This window comes from Stegostoma tigrinum, chromosome 18 (assembly GCF_030684315.1).
Source record: "Stegostoma tigrinum isolate sSteTig4 chromosome 18, sSteTig4.hap1, whole genome shotgun sequence".
NCBI lineage: Eukaryota > Metazoa > Chordata > Chondrichthyes > Orectolobiformes > Stegostomatidae > Stegostoma > Stegostoma tigrinum.
In genome coordinates, this window is record NC_081371.1 from 21605704 (window position 1) to 21625950 (window position 20247).

Here is a 20247-nt window from a genome sequence, read left to right on the forward strand (position 1 = left end):
AAGTGAAGAGTAAAAGTACGATTTTAATTAGATGCAGTGAATTTGAAATGTGTATTTCTAACGTAGGCACTACAAACTGCAAACAAAACAGATGTCTGATGGAAAATATCAAATGGTTGAACATGAACTTGTGTTTGAGAATCATGTACACAAATATTCTACTTAATAGCTTTGGATTATATTGATCATCTCTGCTCTGTTTGAATGTTAACATGTTAAGCAGGTTCAGATAGTTCTCTCACTGGAGGGGCAGGAAGGTAACAGAAATTTAGTCATTTTTAGTTTCCAGAACATGTCATGGGAATATTGAAAAAGTGTAGTGACAGTCAGCCATGTTCCCTTTCCCCCAAATCATTTCTGCCACTTCTTAAATTTTAATTTCTGACATGGACTATATCTTACGATTGATAAAGTCATGCAATTATCAAATTAAAATTCTGGATTTTGTTTTTTTTAATGTTACCTCTCAGCAAACTTAAGTTAAAAGACAAATCCCAAGACAACCTGCTTTTTTGAATAATTTCAGTCCTACTCGATGTGATATTGTATAAATACAACTTGTTGTTTAAAAAAAGCTTTACTTATATATTTAAAAACCTCAACCTATGATGGTTAGGGGAAGAGCAGTTGGAAGGCACATCACTGAAACTGGATGTATATGCGATAGCGAGGTATTCTGGGTTGCACCCCAAGTGGCAGTCCTAGCAGCTTAAGGCCTCTTCCACCTTAAAAAGAAAATCAGGGGGAAAAAAAAGCACTGCTTATTAAAAAAATGGCTGAAAAATTCCAGACTGGGCAGACCTCAACAAAACATTTTATTCTGAACAGCCATATTCTACCAAGAAGCTGTTAAAAGAAAAAAAAAATGCTACTTGTCTGTTGAAAACATTAAAAATATCATTAAATCAACTGTCATGAATTAAAAATTCTGAAAGCCAGTGTGGAATCGTTAAAATGCTCGTTAGAACTTGGGGGAGGGGCTGGGAGGGAAAATGGTTATTAAAAAAAATTCACACTCACAGAACTATTATATATTCCCAACCCACTTCTTTTAAAAAAAAACTGCTGCTGAGTTAGTATTGGAGCAGCCTTCTTTTCCGCTTGAAAAGCCGATTAAACGCACTCAGAAATGGACAAGAATGCTTTTTAAAAAAAACCTCGGGGGCAGGACGAGGATCCTGAGGGAGCTGAACACTAAGCTATTTGGTATGCATGAGCAGGCAAGCAGAAAAGGAGAGCGCTGTAGCTTTTTAACTTTGCCCAACAATACAGCGCCAGCGTCGGGTTCGCCCAGACCATCAAACTCCCTTTATTCTTACATATTAAAAAAAAAAGCGACGGGAATCGTCGGGAGGTTTGAGAATACGGTACCCAGTGTAAGGAACAAGGCCATCCGGGTGAAAAGGAAACCTGATCAGACACAGCGAGGCTCCACAAAGCTGCCCTCGACTGCATCTCGTCACTGACAACAAGGCGCCATTGGCCCACTTCCACCACCGTACTTTTCGAAATGATCACACACAATGGGGGCACTGACACTTTTTTTCCAAAACATACTTCATATTTTCCCGTCTTTATTATATAAATATCAGCTTTTTAACGTTTACTGTAAGAATATAAAACGTTTAAGTATCATTTACAAATTCACATACAGTACAATTCAAATATAGGTTGATCAGCAGGATTTTGTTTTCCTTCAGCAACTAACTGCCTGTCTCTGCATCATGGCCCTGACAGGCATTCAATCCTCGGGAAATCGATGATTCTTCACTTGACGTGGTCGCCCTATTTAAGGTAGAACAGGCTTTAACCATTGCTAAAAAGACGGGGAAAGTAAGCTTCCCCCCCATAAACTGTTGTAAATCTCAACCGAAAAGAAAAGCCTGTACAGCTGCCAGATCAAGGCGTCTAGTTTCCAACTTCAGTTCTTTTTTTGTTTCCTTTGCATAAAACTATAGTTCGGTGGTTTTTGACTTGAGTGCAGCCAAGTCTAAGAAAACCAGCGTCATGTGTGCTTCATAGATTATTTGTAAAAATGTTTCCAGCCAACTTTACTTTCATTGAAATATATCTTTGTTTTCTGTCCAAAGGGTAACGCTGTAGACCGACCAGAGGCGGGGAGGGGAAATGTTGCTGTAAGGACAGATTTTACTGTGAAACTTCTCAATTTCAGGGCACAAAAGAAAACGAGGTAGCCTTGAATGTGTCTATCCGCAATATGCATATTATCAACAGAACAAAAAGTATGAACCAAATTCCAGAAACAGTGACCACCGTCAGAATTATTTTTTGTTTTGAAATTGAAAGCCATGTTGAAGGATGGGAATACTGTACTGCAAATTATTTGATAGCACAGTGTAGAAATTATTTGCCGTGTAAGTTACAACAAAACGAACATCACTTTTTAAAAAGTCATAATTTTTGGAGGAATAAAAACAACAGAATACTCCTGTTTTGACAGCAATGGAGGCGATTCTTAAGTGTTTGTTTTAAACAAAATTTTTCACCTTACTTTTTCACTTTCAGTCATCTGCCAGAGTCCCAAGTTAAGAACTTTCAGGCAGGGAAGTTGCGTTATTCTTTCCAATCCCCTTTTGGTGATTTTTGTGCAGCCGTAAAGATCAATGCCAGTGAGCTGGGTCAAGTGGTCAGCTATGAGCTCCAGTCCTTTGTCTGTAATCCTTACACACTGGCCGATATTTAGGGTCCTCAATTCGTGCATCTGCCGGGCCATTTTGTTGATGCCGTCATCACTTATGTGGCAAGAGCAGAGGGAAAGCGACTTCAGCTGAAACAAGCCTTGAGCAATGTAAGCCAGGCTCTGGTCACCTATCTTGTCACAAAAGGAAACGTCCAAACCGGTCAGTCTCAAGCTACCCATAGCCAAATGCATGATGCCGGTATCGCTGATGTTGTCGCAGGATCTCAAGTTGAGACTCCACAAACTGGTCATGTGTGATAGGTGCAACATACCCGCGTCTGAAATCCCACCGCAGAAACTCAGGTTGAGAACCTTGAGCTTGGTCAGGCCTTTGGAGATGTGTTTTAAGGAAAGATCCGAGAGTTTCTGGCAGTCCTGTAAAGTCAGATACTCCAGGTTTAAGCAGCCTTCCGCAGCGCTCCTGGTCATGCCTGCCAAATGGCCGATGCCGACATCCGAGACATGCCGGCAGCTCCTCAAATTTAGGCTCTTGAGTCTGTGCAAGCCCCAGGCTATGAGCAGAAGGCCCGTGTTGGTGATGTTGCTGCAGCCGCCCAGCTCCAGCACCTCCAGGTTCTTGAGGTACTGCGCGATTCTGCCCAGGCTGCTGTCGGTGATCTGTTTGCAGAGGCTCAGGTTCAGCACGTTAAGGGACGGGATCTCCTGCACGAACGCGTGTCCCAGGCCGATGTCTGTCAAGTTGTAGCAGCCGCTGAGGTTGAGGCTCTCGATGTTGGGCATGCCCTGGATCACATAGCTGAGGCTGCGGCGCAGGCTGAGGATCTGCACCCGCCTGATGCCCCTGGCCTGCAGGCTGGGGAACAGGGAAGGGTTGGCTCTCCTCAGATGCAACTTGGCTTCGACCCCCCTCCAGACGGATTTGTGGTAAGCAGCGTCCCTCCAGGCCGCGCACACTTGTGCCGCTCGCCCTTTGTCCCGCACGTCCAGATAACTGAAGATCATGGCTAAAATCTCCGGGAAGAGACAGGAGATGTGCGTCTCCATATTTTTTTGACCTGATTTCCCACTGGCCTCTCTCCCTTTCTCTCTCAATGTCTCAGTCTCTCCCTATTTTTTTTGGGCCAATCGATCAATTCGCGATCCCCGGGACTGCGTCACGTGATCCTGCTGCTGCTGCTCGTTGCGCAGTCGGATTCAAACTGCAAAACCCTTCGGCGCATCAGAAAAGCAGCTTTAAAACTCTGGGCTCTTAGCCTAAAGGCACGACTGCCGATGCATTCCCCACCCAGGCTTGTATTACTTGAAATCGCGGGACGAGGAGGAAGGAGGGGGGATTAAAAAGTGGAGGCCGCGGAGTTGTTCCTTTTGAACGAATGCACCCACCCCCTCGTCGTCCTCCTCCATCGGAGCTCCTCGCTCTCACTCTCACGCCTGCAGCCCGAGGGCTTCCTGCGGCCTTTGTCTGATCTTTTCAAACCCACTTGGCAGGCGCGCAGCATTTTCCATCGCGGGGGTGTCCCCGGAAATTAAAAGCAGCAGGAGAATCGCGCTGCCAGAACGCAAACCTCCTGCTCGGCTCAGGAATGGCCTGACCTGCTGTGGTGACCCGTTCGGTTTCGTTTGACAGGGAAGCATAAATGATGTGAGAGTTGAAGCAGCGTTGCCTTCTGCACTCGGACTACCCCGCCGTTTCAGACGGCAGTTGGTCTCGCCCAGATGGAACGGCAAGAATCGTTCCCTAGGTAACCAACTTCTTACAATTCACTTCACTTTCCATTAACCCTGGAGTGCCCGGTGCGTAGGGAAAATGTAGCCTTTCTCACCTGGAAATTCACCCCCCCCCCAACAACCAAGTGCGAACATTTCATTCTCATTTCTTTAAAATAAAAAAACCCTCCCTGCCCCAACCCGAGTTAAAAGGCGATAGTCGTTCGAATGCCACAAAATTTACGACTTAGACTTTATGGTTTTTATTTTAAAAAATCGATTCATGCGACGTGGGCGTTGCATTTATTGTCCATCCCCCTTTGCCCTGCAGAAGGTGGTGTTGAGTCGCCTTCTTGAACTGCATTTTGGGTGTAGGGACACCAACAGTGTTGAAGGGACGTGGGAAGTACTTTGCACGGTGACTCCATACGCGTGTAACCTTAACCAATTCAGCTGCGTTGTGAAAGAGAAATTTTCTTTACTCGAGAGGATTGTGAATCTTTATGGAATTATGATTTTTTTTTTAAAAATTGTGATTCTGTTCCATGTGCGTAAACCCGGCCACAAATTTCGCTGTTGTTCCTTAAAGTCTCGCTTTCGACGCGAATCTACCGAAGCATATGAATTGCAATTAATTCCTTTGATGAAAGGTCACAGGCCTAAAACATAAACGCTGTTCCTCTCCCCGCTGATGCTGCCAGACTTGCCGAGTATATCCAGAATTTTCTGTTTTTATTTCAAATTTCAAGCGTCCGCAGTATTTTCTTTTTGTACCTAATTACAGCTTTTTAAACCCAAACTAAGACGAATATTGGCCCAGATATACAGCCACATTATAAACAGGCCGTTGTTTTCTGTGCTCAATGTAATGAGTGTTGACTTCGTCAATGCTTAAACTACATATTCGTTTTCCTTTGTGTCTAGCAATTATGATTCAACTAAAACAGGTTTGGACTTCATATCAAATCATCAGTTTTGATAATATTGTTTCAGAGATAGCAGGAACTGCAGATGCACGATGAATACGCAGCTGGATGAACACTCCAGGTCAAATAGCATCAGACAAGCAGGAAAGCTGACGTTTCGGGCGAAGGGTCTAGGCCCGAAACGTCAGCTTTCCTGCTCCTCTGATGCTGCTTGTCTGCTGTGTTCATCCAGCTCTACACCTTGTATTCTCAGTTTTGATAATATCCTGAGTTTATATCATGCGTTTATATATTGTTCCTGGATACATTACCATAGATCTTATCATACAAAAATAATATTTTTTGACGAGACAAGAGTAGCCCTTCTTAGCTCTAAGTAATATATATTGTGATTAAGGTGTGAAACTAGCCGTGTTGTTATTGTGAACACTTGCTAACATCGAAGAGTTAACTTTCAAAAAGGCTTGGAGACAGCGAGAGGCCTTTAAAGAGCCGGGCGGGGGTGGAGACTGCGGCGACTGTGGGATTGTCTATCAGAGCGCGTGTGCGACACCTTCAGACTGGCCCCGGCACCGGAATGGAAGCGAGGAGCGACAATTTGTGTTGTCAGCTTGTAAATACAAACACAAATTACACAAGCAGGTTTTGATGGTGAATAACGTCTGCACCCGAATAACTGCAGTATATTCTGCTCATCGGGGTGGAGGGGCCCGCAGTCCATGCACACAATGAACAACTGTTTACCCAACGTCAGTAGAAGGGCAATTAAAAGCAAATAATAAGCTTTTGGAATTACAGTTTTTTTAAGGGGCAATGAGGCAAAAACACAAGTTTCTCACTATATTGCACCGAAATAACAGATGCCTTTAGTCAATTTTCAAGAGAACAGGGAGAGTAGGAGTTTCCATAACAATATGCTGAATGCAAAGGAAATGCCTTTAATTTAACAAAAACAGGTATGTTCATTACTGATTCAGGTGCTTTATTCAAGCCGTATGTTTTAATTTTACTTTATTGTAATGAATGCAAACTCTCTTCTGTCTTGGCTACTGCGGTAGTAGAAGAGGTATGTCACTCTGTGTCATATGTCTGGAAGAAGAAATAGCATCAATTCATCAGTTTTGTCTTTTTCAAAGTTGTTATTATTCATGAAATTGAATGGGATAAAATAATATGGTGCTCCCTTTGCGCTGTCCTGGACAGGCAGCATCTCCAACTGCGAGTGTTGGCTAACTCACATTAAACATTGCTGGTTATTTTGCATTTGATGATTTCATGCAGGAGTCTTATCAAGAATTTATTTGAAAACAATAATTCACTAATCTTCCTACTCCTTCTTTATTAAAATAGGGTCCTGTTACACTCTTGTGCTATTGTTTCAATTTTCTGCAGACTAACTTAAAATTTGCTTTACTTTGAAAGGAAGCGGTTTTTGGCAGTGTTTCATCTAGTTGAATGAAATGAAGACTGTTAATACGGACGAATAGTTGATAGCTTTCTTTACTACACAATAAATAGGAGAAAAGATTGGCCATGCAACCCCTAAATTCTTCTTTGCCATTCAATATGGTGAGGGTTGATCACCTGCCTCAGCTCCACTTTCCTGCCTGCTCTTCATATACGTTGATTATCCTGTCAGACCAACCATCTAGTTATCACAGCCTTACATTTATTTAACAATTGAACATCCATAACCCTCTGGGTTGTGAATTCCTCAAAGATTCAAAGAATCCACAAATTCTTCCTCAGCCTCGTCCAAAATGATCAACCCCTTCACCTGAGATTGTGCACTGTGTTCTGACATCCCCAACTAGATAAACAACCTCTCTGTGCTGATCTTGTTAAGCCTTTTCAGACTCTTGTATGTTCAAAGAGACTACCTCTCATTCTTCTAAACTCGAGACAGTGTAGGCCCAATTTACTCAGCCTTTTGTCATAGGACAATCTTTTCATCCAAGGAGCCAAACTTATGAATTATGGCTGTATTGTGTCCTGTGGAAGTTTATAATTCCTTGAATAAAATGGTATTATAAAGGAAGCTTTTGATTGTTCAAGGCATGCACTGTTACTGTAGAACTAAAATAAGTTGATTTCTTGTTCAAATGAAGACATAAGAGCAGATCCGTGATTTAATGGAAAACAGAGTTTCTGTTCTTCCCAGCAAAAAAAGACATTTTTCTCTATATCCTGAGATTTAGGCTATTAGCTGCATTTGAATTTTGACTGAATGCAGGAAGGAAACTGTAGACTACATAACAGAGTTATGTTTTGCTTGGGTGCACTCACGACATCTATTGGAAAGTAGTTTTGTTTGCGTAAAAATGAATGACTAGAGATATCCTAGTTACATGTTTGTAAGAAAGAAAATGTTGCATTTCCAGCTGATGAAGTATTTCTTGAAGTGAGGTCACTGCTGTAGTGCAGGGAAAAAGGAAGCCAAATAGCACCCTACAAGGTCCCACAAACAATGTAATAATGATCAAATAATCTGAATTTCTTTGCATTTTATTTGAGGGATAAATATTGGCCAGGACACCAGGGATAGCTCCCTTGTTTGTCTTTGAATATTACCATTATAGGAATTACTTACATCTATCTGAGCAGGCAAATGAGGCCGTGGTCTAAAATCTCATCTGGAAAACGGTATCTCTGTACTCCTTGGGGACTGCACTGTAGTGTCAGCCAAGATTTCAACACAGAGGCTGTGTAGTGCATCTAGAACCTTGTTACCTAAAGGAAAGAGTGCTTCGAGCTGAACCATGGCTGACAGTCATTCTAATTGTCAACTGTAAAAAGTTTGGATTCAGGAAAATGTTAATCCTTCTTGTAGCAAGATATTGTACTTTGTTGAGACTGCAATAATTGGTTTAGGTATCCCAATCCATTATGATGCAACATGGGCTGCAATGCCTTCAGAACACTTTTACAGGTTTCAACAAAACATCGCAAATCCATGTCAGGCCATAAAACTACACTCCCGTTTCACATGGCTGCATTGGTAAAGGCACTATTTGGTACTCAATTTCTTTCGTTGACCCCATGGATGGAGAGAGGAGAAATTCATCCGTCTTTCTGTTTCTAATTGATATGTAATGGCCCTTGATGCAAATGTACTTTTTGGGCCCCAGGAGCACAGCTTACTATATTCACTATTCAAGCTCATTTCTTACTTGAAAAATTATACATTGAACTGAATTCTTCTTTGTGGAGGTCAAGGAGAGAAATTGAAAGAAGATTTGATGGAAAATAATATAGACCCAAAAAATAATTATTAACTTTTGCAATATGTGTTCATTTTTAGGATATGGTAATTAGCTAGCCATCAGCATCATAATGATAAATGCAGCTCATTGACTGTAAGCAGTTTGAGATGCCATGAGGGGTATTTTTTTCAATAGCAATACTTCTTAAAATCTATCAATTGATATCTATCCATATCAATCACAGTTCATATATTTTACAGTTATAGAGTTCTTCGTCATAATGTGCTAGTGAAACTACACTTACCAACCTGACAATGAACACATCATTTTTGTCATGGTGTACTGTGATTCTTGCTATTTATCACTCATTTATCCAGCCATTCCAAATATGAGAGGCTTTGGATTTTCTGTTGTTTGTTTCTCACTTTTTTGGTGTTGGACATTGAGATTTTGGGTGTTTATATTGCCACCCAAACTACACTTCTAACAATTCCATTACAGGCAAAGTCAAATTAAAGCCCATAGTTCCATTTAAATTTCTTTTTTTTAAAAAAAGATGCAACTTGCTTAATTTCTTCTAAAATGTTGTCTTCTTTGGCATCTTTGTACTATTCTCAAATTAGAAGAAAAATGTGAACTGTTTCAAAATATTTTGGAATAATTCCTCACAGACTAAAAGTTTTAGATTTATTTATGAATTATTATTGTTATTTCTCCTCCTGTTCCAAACTGATTTATCTCTTCCAGTAGTTTCCTGTCCAGTGCCTTGTTGAAGACTTCCTGGAATTTCATATATATCACATTCGCTCAATTTGACCCTTCTAGGCCTGAAACGTCAGCTTTCCTGCTCCTCTGATGCTGCTTGGCCTGCTGTGTTCGTCCAGCTCTACACCTTGTTATCTAATATAAAATACAAATTGTTATTAATGCTGATATCAGCTAGGAATGTAAATACATTTGATCTCAGTGACCACTGATTAATGAGGCAAAATAATGGACTTGAATTCCTACTTTAATCACTATCAGGCAGCTCTGCAATGTGCACATACTGCTGAATGTTGGAAGAAGAGATGTTAAAATTGGCTCTAATTTGGTCAGTTGTTGGATGGCCTGTTGACATTAATTGTCAGAGCTCATAATGAACAATAGCATGGACAAAACTTAAGAAGTAACTGACTTGCATTAGGCTGCACACCAGTGAGAAATAGGAAAGGGCCTTAAAAAATTAAAACATAAATGAAGTGCTGCATCCAATTCCCTGTACCTTCAATGCAATGATTGCATAATTAACAGACAAGCAGGAAGTGAAAGCATATATGCAAATATTTTCATTTTGATCACTTTAGTCATCTATTTACCTTGATTATTTGTTTTCCTTCCAACCCCTTCCCTTCCTCACAGCTATGGACTGTGCTGAGATGCAGTTGCATGACTAAATCCAGACATGATTTTTAACAGGCTATTGTCAATAAATGGGAGGCACCACAACTGAGTGTGATCTTTTCTTTTCCTTTGTATTTGCTTTTCAGGTTGTGGAGGGTGTCAGCCTCTGGACAGTAATCAGGAGTGTGAACTTTGGCTCATTTTGCCACTCTTTAACTTCAGGCCTGTTATACTATTGCATTACTAGATTAGTGAGATCAAATAACACTTTAAAAATAAAACATTGAGCACAAAATCTTCCCAGTTCCCCTTATTGTTTATCACCAAGGCATATAATGTATGGTTAAACATCCTTAAAAATATTATGAGTTTGTAATTTTAGAATCAATGTCTTGTCTCTTCTTTCTCCAGAACAGTTTGTCACAAATTATTATCAGAAATTTAATCAGCAAGAATAACCATTTGCATTTATGTAAAACCTTTAATATGGGAAAAAGAATCACTTTGAATGATGTACTGAAAAATAGATGCTAATCATGAGGGGTGATCAAACAATGGTTGGGTTTTAAGGGAGGTTGGGGAGGTAACAAAACAACATTTTATATTGAAGTTTGAAACCTTGGGGTTTGAAGCTGGCAGTTTGTCCAAAGGTGGGGCAAAGAGGTAGGGGTGTACAGACTTTTATCATAGAATAATGATTAATGTTAGGGATTATGGGTATTTGTAGTGCTAGAGATTAGAGAGAATGGAAGGGCAACTTCATGAAAGAATTTGGTGAAACTAAGAATGACAGCAGAGCCATGCATAGGTTTGTATGGTGCACAAAGGTATAAAGAGGGCAGTGAAATCAATGGAAAGACATCCATTAGATGAAGGTTAAACTCATTGAGAGCAGACTAAACTAGAGATTCAGGTTTGACATAAAGGAGGATGTATTAAGAAGAAATTCAGGGTAGAGGTTGGGGCTTAAAGTGAGAGGGATGCAACAGAGTTGGTTGCTTAAAGGAAGAACAGATGCACAAAGCTCAAGGTTGAAGATGAGGGACTCCTTACCACTGCTTCACTTTGGGTAGGAGAGTGGCTGGAAAATAGAACATAGGTCAGAGATTCAATAATGATAAAGTATTGCAACCCACAATCTAAGCATCAAAGCTATGATGTTGAGTTGGAGAGTCTCTGAAAACTTGTTGTTTACAATGCAGGCAGAACACTGACTTCGTGATGCCTGATTATTTCCTTGAGTTTGTAGCCAAACGCTGCTAATCGTACAGTTTATTGCTCAGATTCAGCAGCAGGAGCCAATTTCTTGGGTGGCTAGCATCAATTAAAACTGCCTAGCACTTCATCAAGCAAGTACCTTTAAGGGTGAGGGAAGATTATTGAGGCTGGAGCAGGTATTTGGAGTTATCATTTGAAATAACCTGACTTGGATTGCCATCCAAAGGCTGGCCCACTTTCCCTGTCACATTTAATTGTTGTTTGAATGGTGTTGCTACGGAATAGTGTGCTTTTTAATTTGTCATCTTTCAGGGAAACAATTCTGTTGCAAGACTAGGTAGACCACCTGGTATTGAAAAATGCTGTGTTCTTGGCTGATGTAGGTTTGAGGTACTAGGTATCAGTAATCATTCAGTACTTATAATCTCCTGTATTTGCACAGCACCATTTGTGCTGGATTCATAGGAATAAGGACTGTATGCCAAGACAGCAAGGCCTTTCTCCAGTGGCTAATAACCCTTTTACGCAACACCCTGACTGAAGTGAAATGTAGGTACAATGCTGCCCAGTCTTTGATGACCATTGTGGAGCAAATGATCAATCTGCTAAAGATGAGGTTCTGATGCTTTGATTGATCTAAGAGAGATCTTGCAGTCTGGTTCAGACAGAGTGTGCGGCATAATACTTAAATTCTGCACTCTGCACAACTCGTGGAGGCAAAGAAGGGGTGTGATGGATGCTTAAGATCTGGGAGAGCAGCAGCAATCATCTGGGGAGGAACTTGTGTCAATGTGCAATTGGATCATCCTCTTCTAGATGAAGGAGAGCTGCAATATCAGGCTCAACAAGCTAGGCAGGACTTAATTGACATCCACTTCTGACAGACGTGAGCTGGATGCAGTGATCACTTATTGACTGTAAATTTGTTGCCACTTGAAATTCAAGCTGTCCATGTCTGTTCTAAAAAGCACGTGTAACTTTTAATCATTTTTCTTTGCTTTTGCTGAATAGAATTGAATGGTTTCAATCATTTGGCACCTTTCCAGTTCATGATTGGCCCCACATTGAACAATGAGAAGATGTTAGGCTACACTGGAATTTGGGGAAAGGAAGCCCCTGCTCTTATATAGGTTCTATAATGGGATGGTGCTGAGGACATGTAAACTTATGTATCTTAGCTCATAAATAGTAATACATTTGCAAAGGTACAAGTTTTTGCAATGAAGTATCAACTGTGCCACTTACATACACTTAGAAATATTTATTTTCAGTTCCTCTCTCTCCATGTCCACTGTTTAGGACAATGTCTGATACATGACTGGGCTTTAAACTTAGTGCTGGGAATCCTGGGAGTCTTCAGCTGTGACGAGTGTTTCCAGTGCTGGTGAGAAGGGAGATCACCCGAAATGTGTGCTCGAGAAAGGTGGTATGTAGGTAATGAAGTGAGTTGCAGGGAATAGAGTGAAAAACCCTGTTATTGCTCACGGAGAGAAACCCTCCATGAAACTCGCCAAAATTTACTCTTAACCAATTTGTGATAATTGTTTCTGGTTCTCCCTATGTGTTGTTGACTGACCTACTGATTATTTTCATCATTTTTTACACTGCCAAGTTGGAGCTACAATTTCCTGTTTGGATTGAAGTTTTTCACATTTATTTCACTGGCCACACACCCAACCCCACAACTCCTGAGCCTTTAAAGCATAAATTTTTATTGGAAGCGAACAACATTGGATGTACCTCTTGAAAGATTAAAAATAATTACACACAGTTTTAATAGTGCAACAAAGTAGAAATATGTAAGTAATAAAATCATTTTCAGATACAAATAATGATGCCATTCAAAATTAATCAAGTCACTGTTGGCCATGTGAAACACCACATTATTAAATGTCTATTCACATAACAACTTTATCATTGTTTCTTTAGATTGAAGTTAAAACTTGACATAAGTTCAGAATGAGGGCTTCACTGACTGGACAGTGATAATACCTGCTGAATTCTCTTTGGTTTAATTTGATATGAAGCATAACCACATGCACAAATTTCTGTGTCATGTCTGGCTCTGTCTTGATTGCTGCAGTAGATGTTGTTATGAATTATGTTCCTATTGTAGTATTGTCTCTAGCAAATAAAGCAATATGAAGTAACAGTCTTATCAGGTACATACTTGCAATCTGAGAAGTTATCAGTAATAAATACTTTCAAAATGGTTTTGAGATAACTATTTACCTTTTAAACAGTAACTTAACATGTAAACAATTGATTTTTTCATTCATTGTTTAAATTCCTCTTATCCTAATGGTTTGGTTATTCCTACACAATTGACTGATGAGCATTTTCAGTCCATCCTAAGTGATATGTTATAACCAACAGCTGGTATGGGGTGATTAAGCCTCTGTGTTTCTAGCCCCAGCCACAGTCCAGAATTAACTGCCTTCAATAGATACATGAAAATCTACTCAAGGCAAGATTTTGGACAAATACCACCCGTGAGCTGCTCGGGTAACAATGTGATATTCTATTCAAAAAGCAATGTAACTTTTAAAATAGTTTTGTGTAATCTGCTTGCCAAGGATGGGTTCAGGACTTTTCAGTCAATGTAATTGCTTGAGGCTTGATTGAATTCACTGGTAAGTTTTAGGGGATTGAGGTAAGGTATCTTGGCTTAATCAATGAAAGAGCCCCAAACCAGGTCAAAGGCCCAAGCAAGTGTAATGCCACTCCTTGTTTGTGTAGGAGATTGGTGCAGGGAGATTGATCCATTTTGGTCAAATTTATGTACCTTTTTGATGGTTAGGGAGAGCTAGTACAAGATATGAGGATCTTTTCTACACATTGCTTCGACTTTCCATGCAACAATTACTAGAATTTGTAGTGAATCCATAATTTGTGTCCAACCTTACAAAATCTACATAGCAACACATAAACAAACATGATATTGTAATCCTCTGTGACGTACTATATATTTACGTATCCACTTGTTGCAATGACCCCAGTTTTCCTTCAGGAAAGCTTCTTTGGGCCTGAGTGTTTTGATCTCAAAGATTAGACCCAAATTATTCTTTAATGGCAGACCAGGTGATCTGAAGTTTGAGGACATTGTTAATCATATCCGAAGAAGTAGGATCTGGAGGGGAGGCCTGTCATGAGGGGGCTAAAGCTAATCTGACATCAGTACCCAGATGGAGAATATGGTCCTAACTGGATAAATAGTGAGAAGGAAAACAAGTAAGGCATTACTCCAGTGTCTATGATTTCTGCACTTGGTTAAGTCACAGCTGTCTCTCTGGGAACAAATGTCTGTAGTAAGCACTTGAAAGACTCTGTGTATTTCTCAGACAGTTTTGTGTACTTTTGAGCATGGTAATGGGTTCCAACACGTGTTGCCAATTAGCTGACACATTGTATTGGAGTGACAGAAGTTGTAAGGTTCCGGTTTCATCGATGTAATTTGGGACTGCACGCCTTTGGAAAAGCTGGAGTGGAAAATGTTTATTCACTTGAGGTGACATAGACTGGCTCTCTCCTGGGACATTAATAGAGGAAACATACTTGAGATCTGCTGAATTATTACAATTTATGGAGAGATATGAGATATTTTCAGAACAGCTATGTAAGTTAACAATAAAGATATTAAATGTTATGAAAGATTATGATGTGAGTAGGGATAAGTTGCTCACACTGGTTTGGTGAGACAAAAATGAAGCAAAAGCCCAAATTAAACTAAATATAAAACATTGAAAGAAGAGGCTAGAATAAATGTTTTTATATACCAGCTATTTACAATGTGGAATTTCGTGCCACAAGCCATTGTCAAAGCAGAGCCCAGAGTGTGTTTAAGGAGAACTGGATGGTTCCTTGAAAAAGGTGAATATTAGGTGCTATATGAGAAGAAGCACAAGTAGAATTAATTAGCTGATTTGTGAAGGAAAACAGCACTGCAGATTTGATAGGAATTGTATCCTGTTTTTTCTAAGTAACAATGTATAATTCTATAATGTATTTCACTTCTAATTTTTTTTCTGTGATTGTTAGGGCTGATGAGATTCACCATTATTTGTGTGATTGTGGTTCAGCAACATCAGGCTGGGACAGATAAGCATTTAAACTCAAATAGCTAAACTTATTGCTGCAGTTGCATCTATCAACATTTAGCTTTACGAAAATGGCACATTTCTTTCTTATTTAATTGCATTGAATGCTATTAAGTTATGTGGCAGATAGAAACTAATGTCAGCAGAAAGTTAAATCATGTCTGTTCCTGGATAAGTATTCCTTTAACAATATGATAAATGTTAATTAGCTCCAAATCACCACTCTGACATTGACAATTAAATACGACAAGTATGGATTCTCACTCCTTGAGGTTTTAATTGTGGTTGTGAAATTTAAAAACTTTGAAATTTTCTGTCTCCCTTTTCTTGTCTCTATACAATATTTCTTTGTTTTTCTTTCTCTACTGATCTAGCATTAAATTCACCCATTTTAATTTATACTTCTTTCTAAGTTCTTGTAGTGTTAATTTCATGATCGTTCAACAAGGTTGATTCAAGAGATAATTCTTAGCTGACTCAAGGCTGATAAATCTTTTCTATTGTTTAACTGTTTACTACAGAGTTCCAGTAAAATTTGTCTCATGCATTTTCTGCTGTTGGTTCTATTCACATATTACTCGCTGTCCTGCAGTATTACTTCTTTTTTCAGGGTTAGTACCTGTTTCCTTTCAGGATCAGAAACCTTGCACGTGGTTGCTCTATCTAATTTCCTACTTGCAGATTTGTAAATTGTGGTTTGTGGTTGGCAGCTTGACAACTCCATTATAATGAGGACTGGCTGCTCCATGAACCCTCGCATCCATAGCACTTATTGTCTACTTAGTTAATAACCATCATAAGTATTGTCCCTGTTATTGCCATTGGATATTTGTCAACATTAAAATTATTCTGATTTTCTCCCAAAACAGTCAGATGCTGTTTAACCAAGGAGTACCGGAAACACTTTTGATGACTTTGAAAGTTGAATGAGTTTGTGATTGTGTATTATTTTCAGTATTACTCTGTATTAATAAATATTTTCCACTGAAAATAAAGAATTAGTTGAGATTATTTTGTATATCATGATAAGGTAATGTGTATGTTTGAGAGAAGCACTGAGCCCTGAGGGGAATAATAACTCGCAAAGCCACCCCACTGAGGAGAGACTTGTATGTCATGTGACCTCTTCATGGATGAAGTGCACAAATTAAAGTGGAAGCATACAGCTTGGATCTTCGATATCTCATGGATATCACCAATACAAAAACAGTAGATAAACTGGAAAAACTATGGTAAGTGTGGTGTTGAGAGATTGGAGGCTGGATTTTGTGGGCACACAAAAGCTGTAAAATTGGCTGCCATGCTATGGCCACTGATCTTGCCCACTTTATTTGCACCTTTACAACCTGTCCTGTGCATAGACTAGTTGGGGCCCTTTACAAGTCCGTTAAAGGCTTTCTCCCTCCACTGATGGGATTTAACCAATGACAACAAGCGACCAACAGCTTATTCAGACAGGCAGATTTTGGGCTGGTGCCTGGCCAGGGGTTGGTTGCCTCCTTAACAGGATCCTTGTGTCAACTGGAGGCAGTAAACCCCAATGTTTTCTCAACCATTACCCCTAAGCCTGCCGATGATCCTATGCCATTTGTAGAGTTGGGGTGGAGGAGGTCAGTCTGTGATTGCACTGTCCTCCCCCACCTGATACAAATTCCAACTCTTGGTATTTTGGACTGAATGCAACCTATGAATAATATGATTAAGGTACCCAATTTTGAGAAAAAAAACGTAGTTTAATCAGGTTATGCTGTTTGAGGTTGAATAAAGCAGATTTCTGAATATGTCACCTGGCCTCTTTGAAGTATATTGCAGTCACAGGGCAGAAAACTGTATTGGAAAGGTTGGATGTGGTGAGGAAATAGGATCTGCATTTGGCATCCATGTAAACAATAATCTCCATGATATCTATACCATTGAGAGATGTTGAAAATAATAGAATGATACCTTGGTGACAAGTGGCAATTAGCATTTGAGGCATCATTACGCTGTGTGGCTAGTTTGGTTCATTGATGAATTCAAATAAATGTAATCAAAATATATTCTTCCACAAAGCTGGATATTAAAAGGAATGTGAAAATAGGAACTGAAAATATAGTTACTTAAAATAATCTTTTTTTCTCATTCATGATTGTAATTTATTCTCTGGCAATTTTCTTGAATAATAATGGTCAGGTAATCTAATAACCCATGTTAAGATTGTTTCACTGTGAGCATTAAGTTCTGTGAGTTCCCAAGCTCCCTGGAATTCCCCCAGTGGATGTGATTTGAAAAGTGCATTCTTTTTATGATTTGATCTTAATCAAATTAAGCAGGGGTCTCCTTCTGGTTACAAAATGTCAGGTAGGGTCTGTGATTTCCAAACCTACCCCCATCATTGATTAAATTTCTTTGTTATTGGCTTGGTTCAATATGAAAGAACCGATGGAAATGTATTCCAGCATAATTGTAATTGGGACATGGAGACACAGCCACACATACAGTGCTCCTCAGACAAGTGAAGGTATGTGGAATCCATGGATAAATTATGTTGTATGCTCCAAGTAAGTGTATGGTTGGATTCCACGGGTAATGGATAGGATTAAAGTTGGAGTGAAATATAAGTATTTTAATGCCTGTACCAGATTGATAACTGTTGCATCTTAATAATTTAATATAGGTCATTGACATCTTATGTTGGCAAATCTACAGCTTTTGGTGAAGCCCCATATAAGAGGTTAATGTACAAACTTAAAGTATAAGGCGTTGGGTATATGATACTAATATGGATTGAGAATTAATTAGCAGACAGGAAATAAAGAGTAGGAATAAAAAGGTCTTTCTGGTATTGAAGTTCTGATTTGTGCAGTACCATGTGGATCAGGCCCTAGCTATCCACAATATATTCCAATGATTTGAATGAGTGAATTAAATGTAGTAGTTTCAACTTTGCAAATGACACAAAACCGGGTAGGTTTATGAGTGGCAAGAGGAAAGCAAAGCGACTTCAAGGCAATTCAGACAAGTTGAGTGAATGGGTAAATGCATGGCAGATGCATGATAATGCAGATAAAAGGGAAGTTGTCCCCTTCTGTCAGACTAATAACATGGCAGCAATTTACTTAAATGGTATTAGATTGCTTTTGATGTAAAAAGGGATCTGGGTATCCTTGTACAACAGTCAGTAATAGCTAACATGGTGGTACATCAAGCAGTTAGGAATGCAAATGTTACTTTAGTCTTCATTACAATGGCATTTGAATGCACGAACAGGAGTTTCTTGCTACTGTTGTTAAGGGCCTTCATGAGTATTGTGGAGTATTGTGGGTAGTTTTCATTGCCTTATCTAAAAAAAGATATACTGCCATAGAAGAGTTTAGCAAAAGTTTACCAAGCTGATTCCTGGGATGTCAGGTTTGTCATATAAGGGGGTTAGCTTGACTAAGCCTGTATTCAATGGAATTTAGAAGAATGAGAGGGGATTAAATTATAACACACAAAATTCTGACAGGACGCAGGCATGATATTCCTCCTTGCCTGGCGTGTCCACTTAGACCATTTAGGACTAAGATGAGAGAGAGAAAGAGAAATTTCCTAACTGAGATGGTGGTGACTCTGTTGAATTCTGTACCACATATGGGGGTGGAGACCAAGTCACTGAATATCTTTAAGAAAGAAATCGGTTGCATCATAAACAGTAAAAGTGTCAAGGGATAAGAAGAGAGTGCAGGGGTATGGCTTGACATAGGGGATCAGCCATGATCATGGGAGAACAGACTCAATTGGCCAAGACTACACTTGCTCCTATTTTATATGTTTCCATGTTTCTAGTGCACATTATCATTTAATAGTTGATTGTTCCAGAGCAAATCGTAACTGAATATGTTAAACACTTATAACAAGTAGAATATGATGTCACTGAGGTTGTCATTAGGGGATTAATTGTCATTGCCCCTGACCAGAAGGCAAACAGATTTCCTGTATACACTGAAGCAAGGTGATCAAGTTATAAAATAACTTCAGGTAACAAGAAACAATGCATCAATTTTGCCAAGAGCTACACAAGTGATCACAACTGTTTTAGTGACGAGGAAACTACTTTTCAATACAATAGGAAAGAAGTGTTAGGTTAATCTTTTAAATTGGACAATTAAGGTTTTTCTATGCAATTATGTTATAAATTTACAAATATACAGTGTAAGAACTAAATGGAATAACAATTCTAAGCCACTTGTTCGCAATAGTTTATTGTGGTCTTCTTGCATCTACAGTTTTGGGAGAGTCTGAATATTGTGCTTTCAACAGTCTGGCTTAGACTGGGTATAAGGATTTCTCCTTTCAACTGTCTATGTGTGAACAAAAATGTTGAAATTTCATTTTTCACAAAATTGTAGTAATGTTATTCTAAATCAATGGTAAGAACAATGAGAAGCACATTTTAGCAGTGAATCAGTTACATAATTCAACTACTTTCACAACAACATTCTGAGGTCAAGACGGAATTAATATCTAGATACACATATCTGAACACAAAGTGCTATAACTAAGCACCTGAATTTCTTAACATTTGCAAAGAATTGTCTCTGTCCAAAAAGAAAGAACTTTTAACACTAATTTTAAAGTTGTGATATCTGACAACACTGGTTAGAAATAAAGTTGACACTGTTTAGGCTGAAGTTATCAGACTCACATATCCCGTAACAGTCTTAACTCCGATGTTAATAAATTTTCATGGGCTGTATTGTAGTATAATGAATTCATATAATAGTGGCCCAGTGGTTAGCATTGCTGCCTCACAGTGCCAGGGACCCAGGTTCGATTCCATACTCGGGCAACTGTCTGTGTGGAGTTTGCACATTCTCTGCGCCTGTGTGGATTTTCTCCAGGTGCTCCAGTTTCCTCCCACAGTCCAAAGATGTGCAGGCCAGATGGATTGGCCGTGCGAAATTGCCCATAATGTTCAGGGATGTGTAGATTAGGTGGGTTATAGAGGGATGGGTCTGGGTGGGATGCTCTGAGCGTCGGTGTGGACTTGTAGGGCTGAAGGCCCTATTTCCAAACTGTAGGGCTTGTGT

At 39.4% G+C, this 20247-nt stretch overlaps 2 protein-coding genes across 5 annotated transcripts in view; one reads left to right on the forward strand and one right to left on the reverse strand.

The window, feature by feature from the left end:
* Nucleotides 1–20247, forward strand: part of wnt5b (wingless-type MMTV integration site family, member 5b) — a 137904-nt gene that overhangs the window by 72882 nt on the left and 44775 nt on the right. Inside the window, exon 1 of one of the 4 annotated variants that reach the window (XM_048548443.2) lies at nt 3837–4404. The exons of the other annotated variants lie outside the window; for them this stretch is intronic. The gene's annotated coding sequence lies outside the window, so the exon portion shown is untranslated. Of the gene's footprint in view, nt 1–3836; nt 4405–20247 lie in introns of those variants that run through there. 4 annotated transcript variants of the gene reach the window in all.
* LOC125460706 (F-box/LRR-repeat protein 14) lies at nt 854–4356 on the reverse strand. Its single transcript, XM_048548444.2, has one exon. The coding sequence runs from the start codon at nt 3704–3706 to the stop codon at nt 2504–2506; it is 1203 nt and encodes a 400-aa protein (XP_048404401.1). The 5' UTR covers nt 3707–4356; the 3' UTR covers nt 854–2503.

Bases quoted from the DNA above. Each gene is read 5' to 3' on its own strand.
- LOC125460706 (XM_048548444.2), bottom strand. From the start codon at position 3,706: ATGGAGACGCACATCTCCTGTCTCTTCCCGGAGATTTTAGCCATGATC.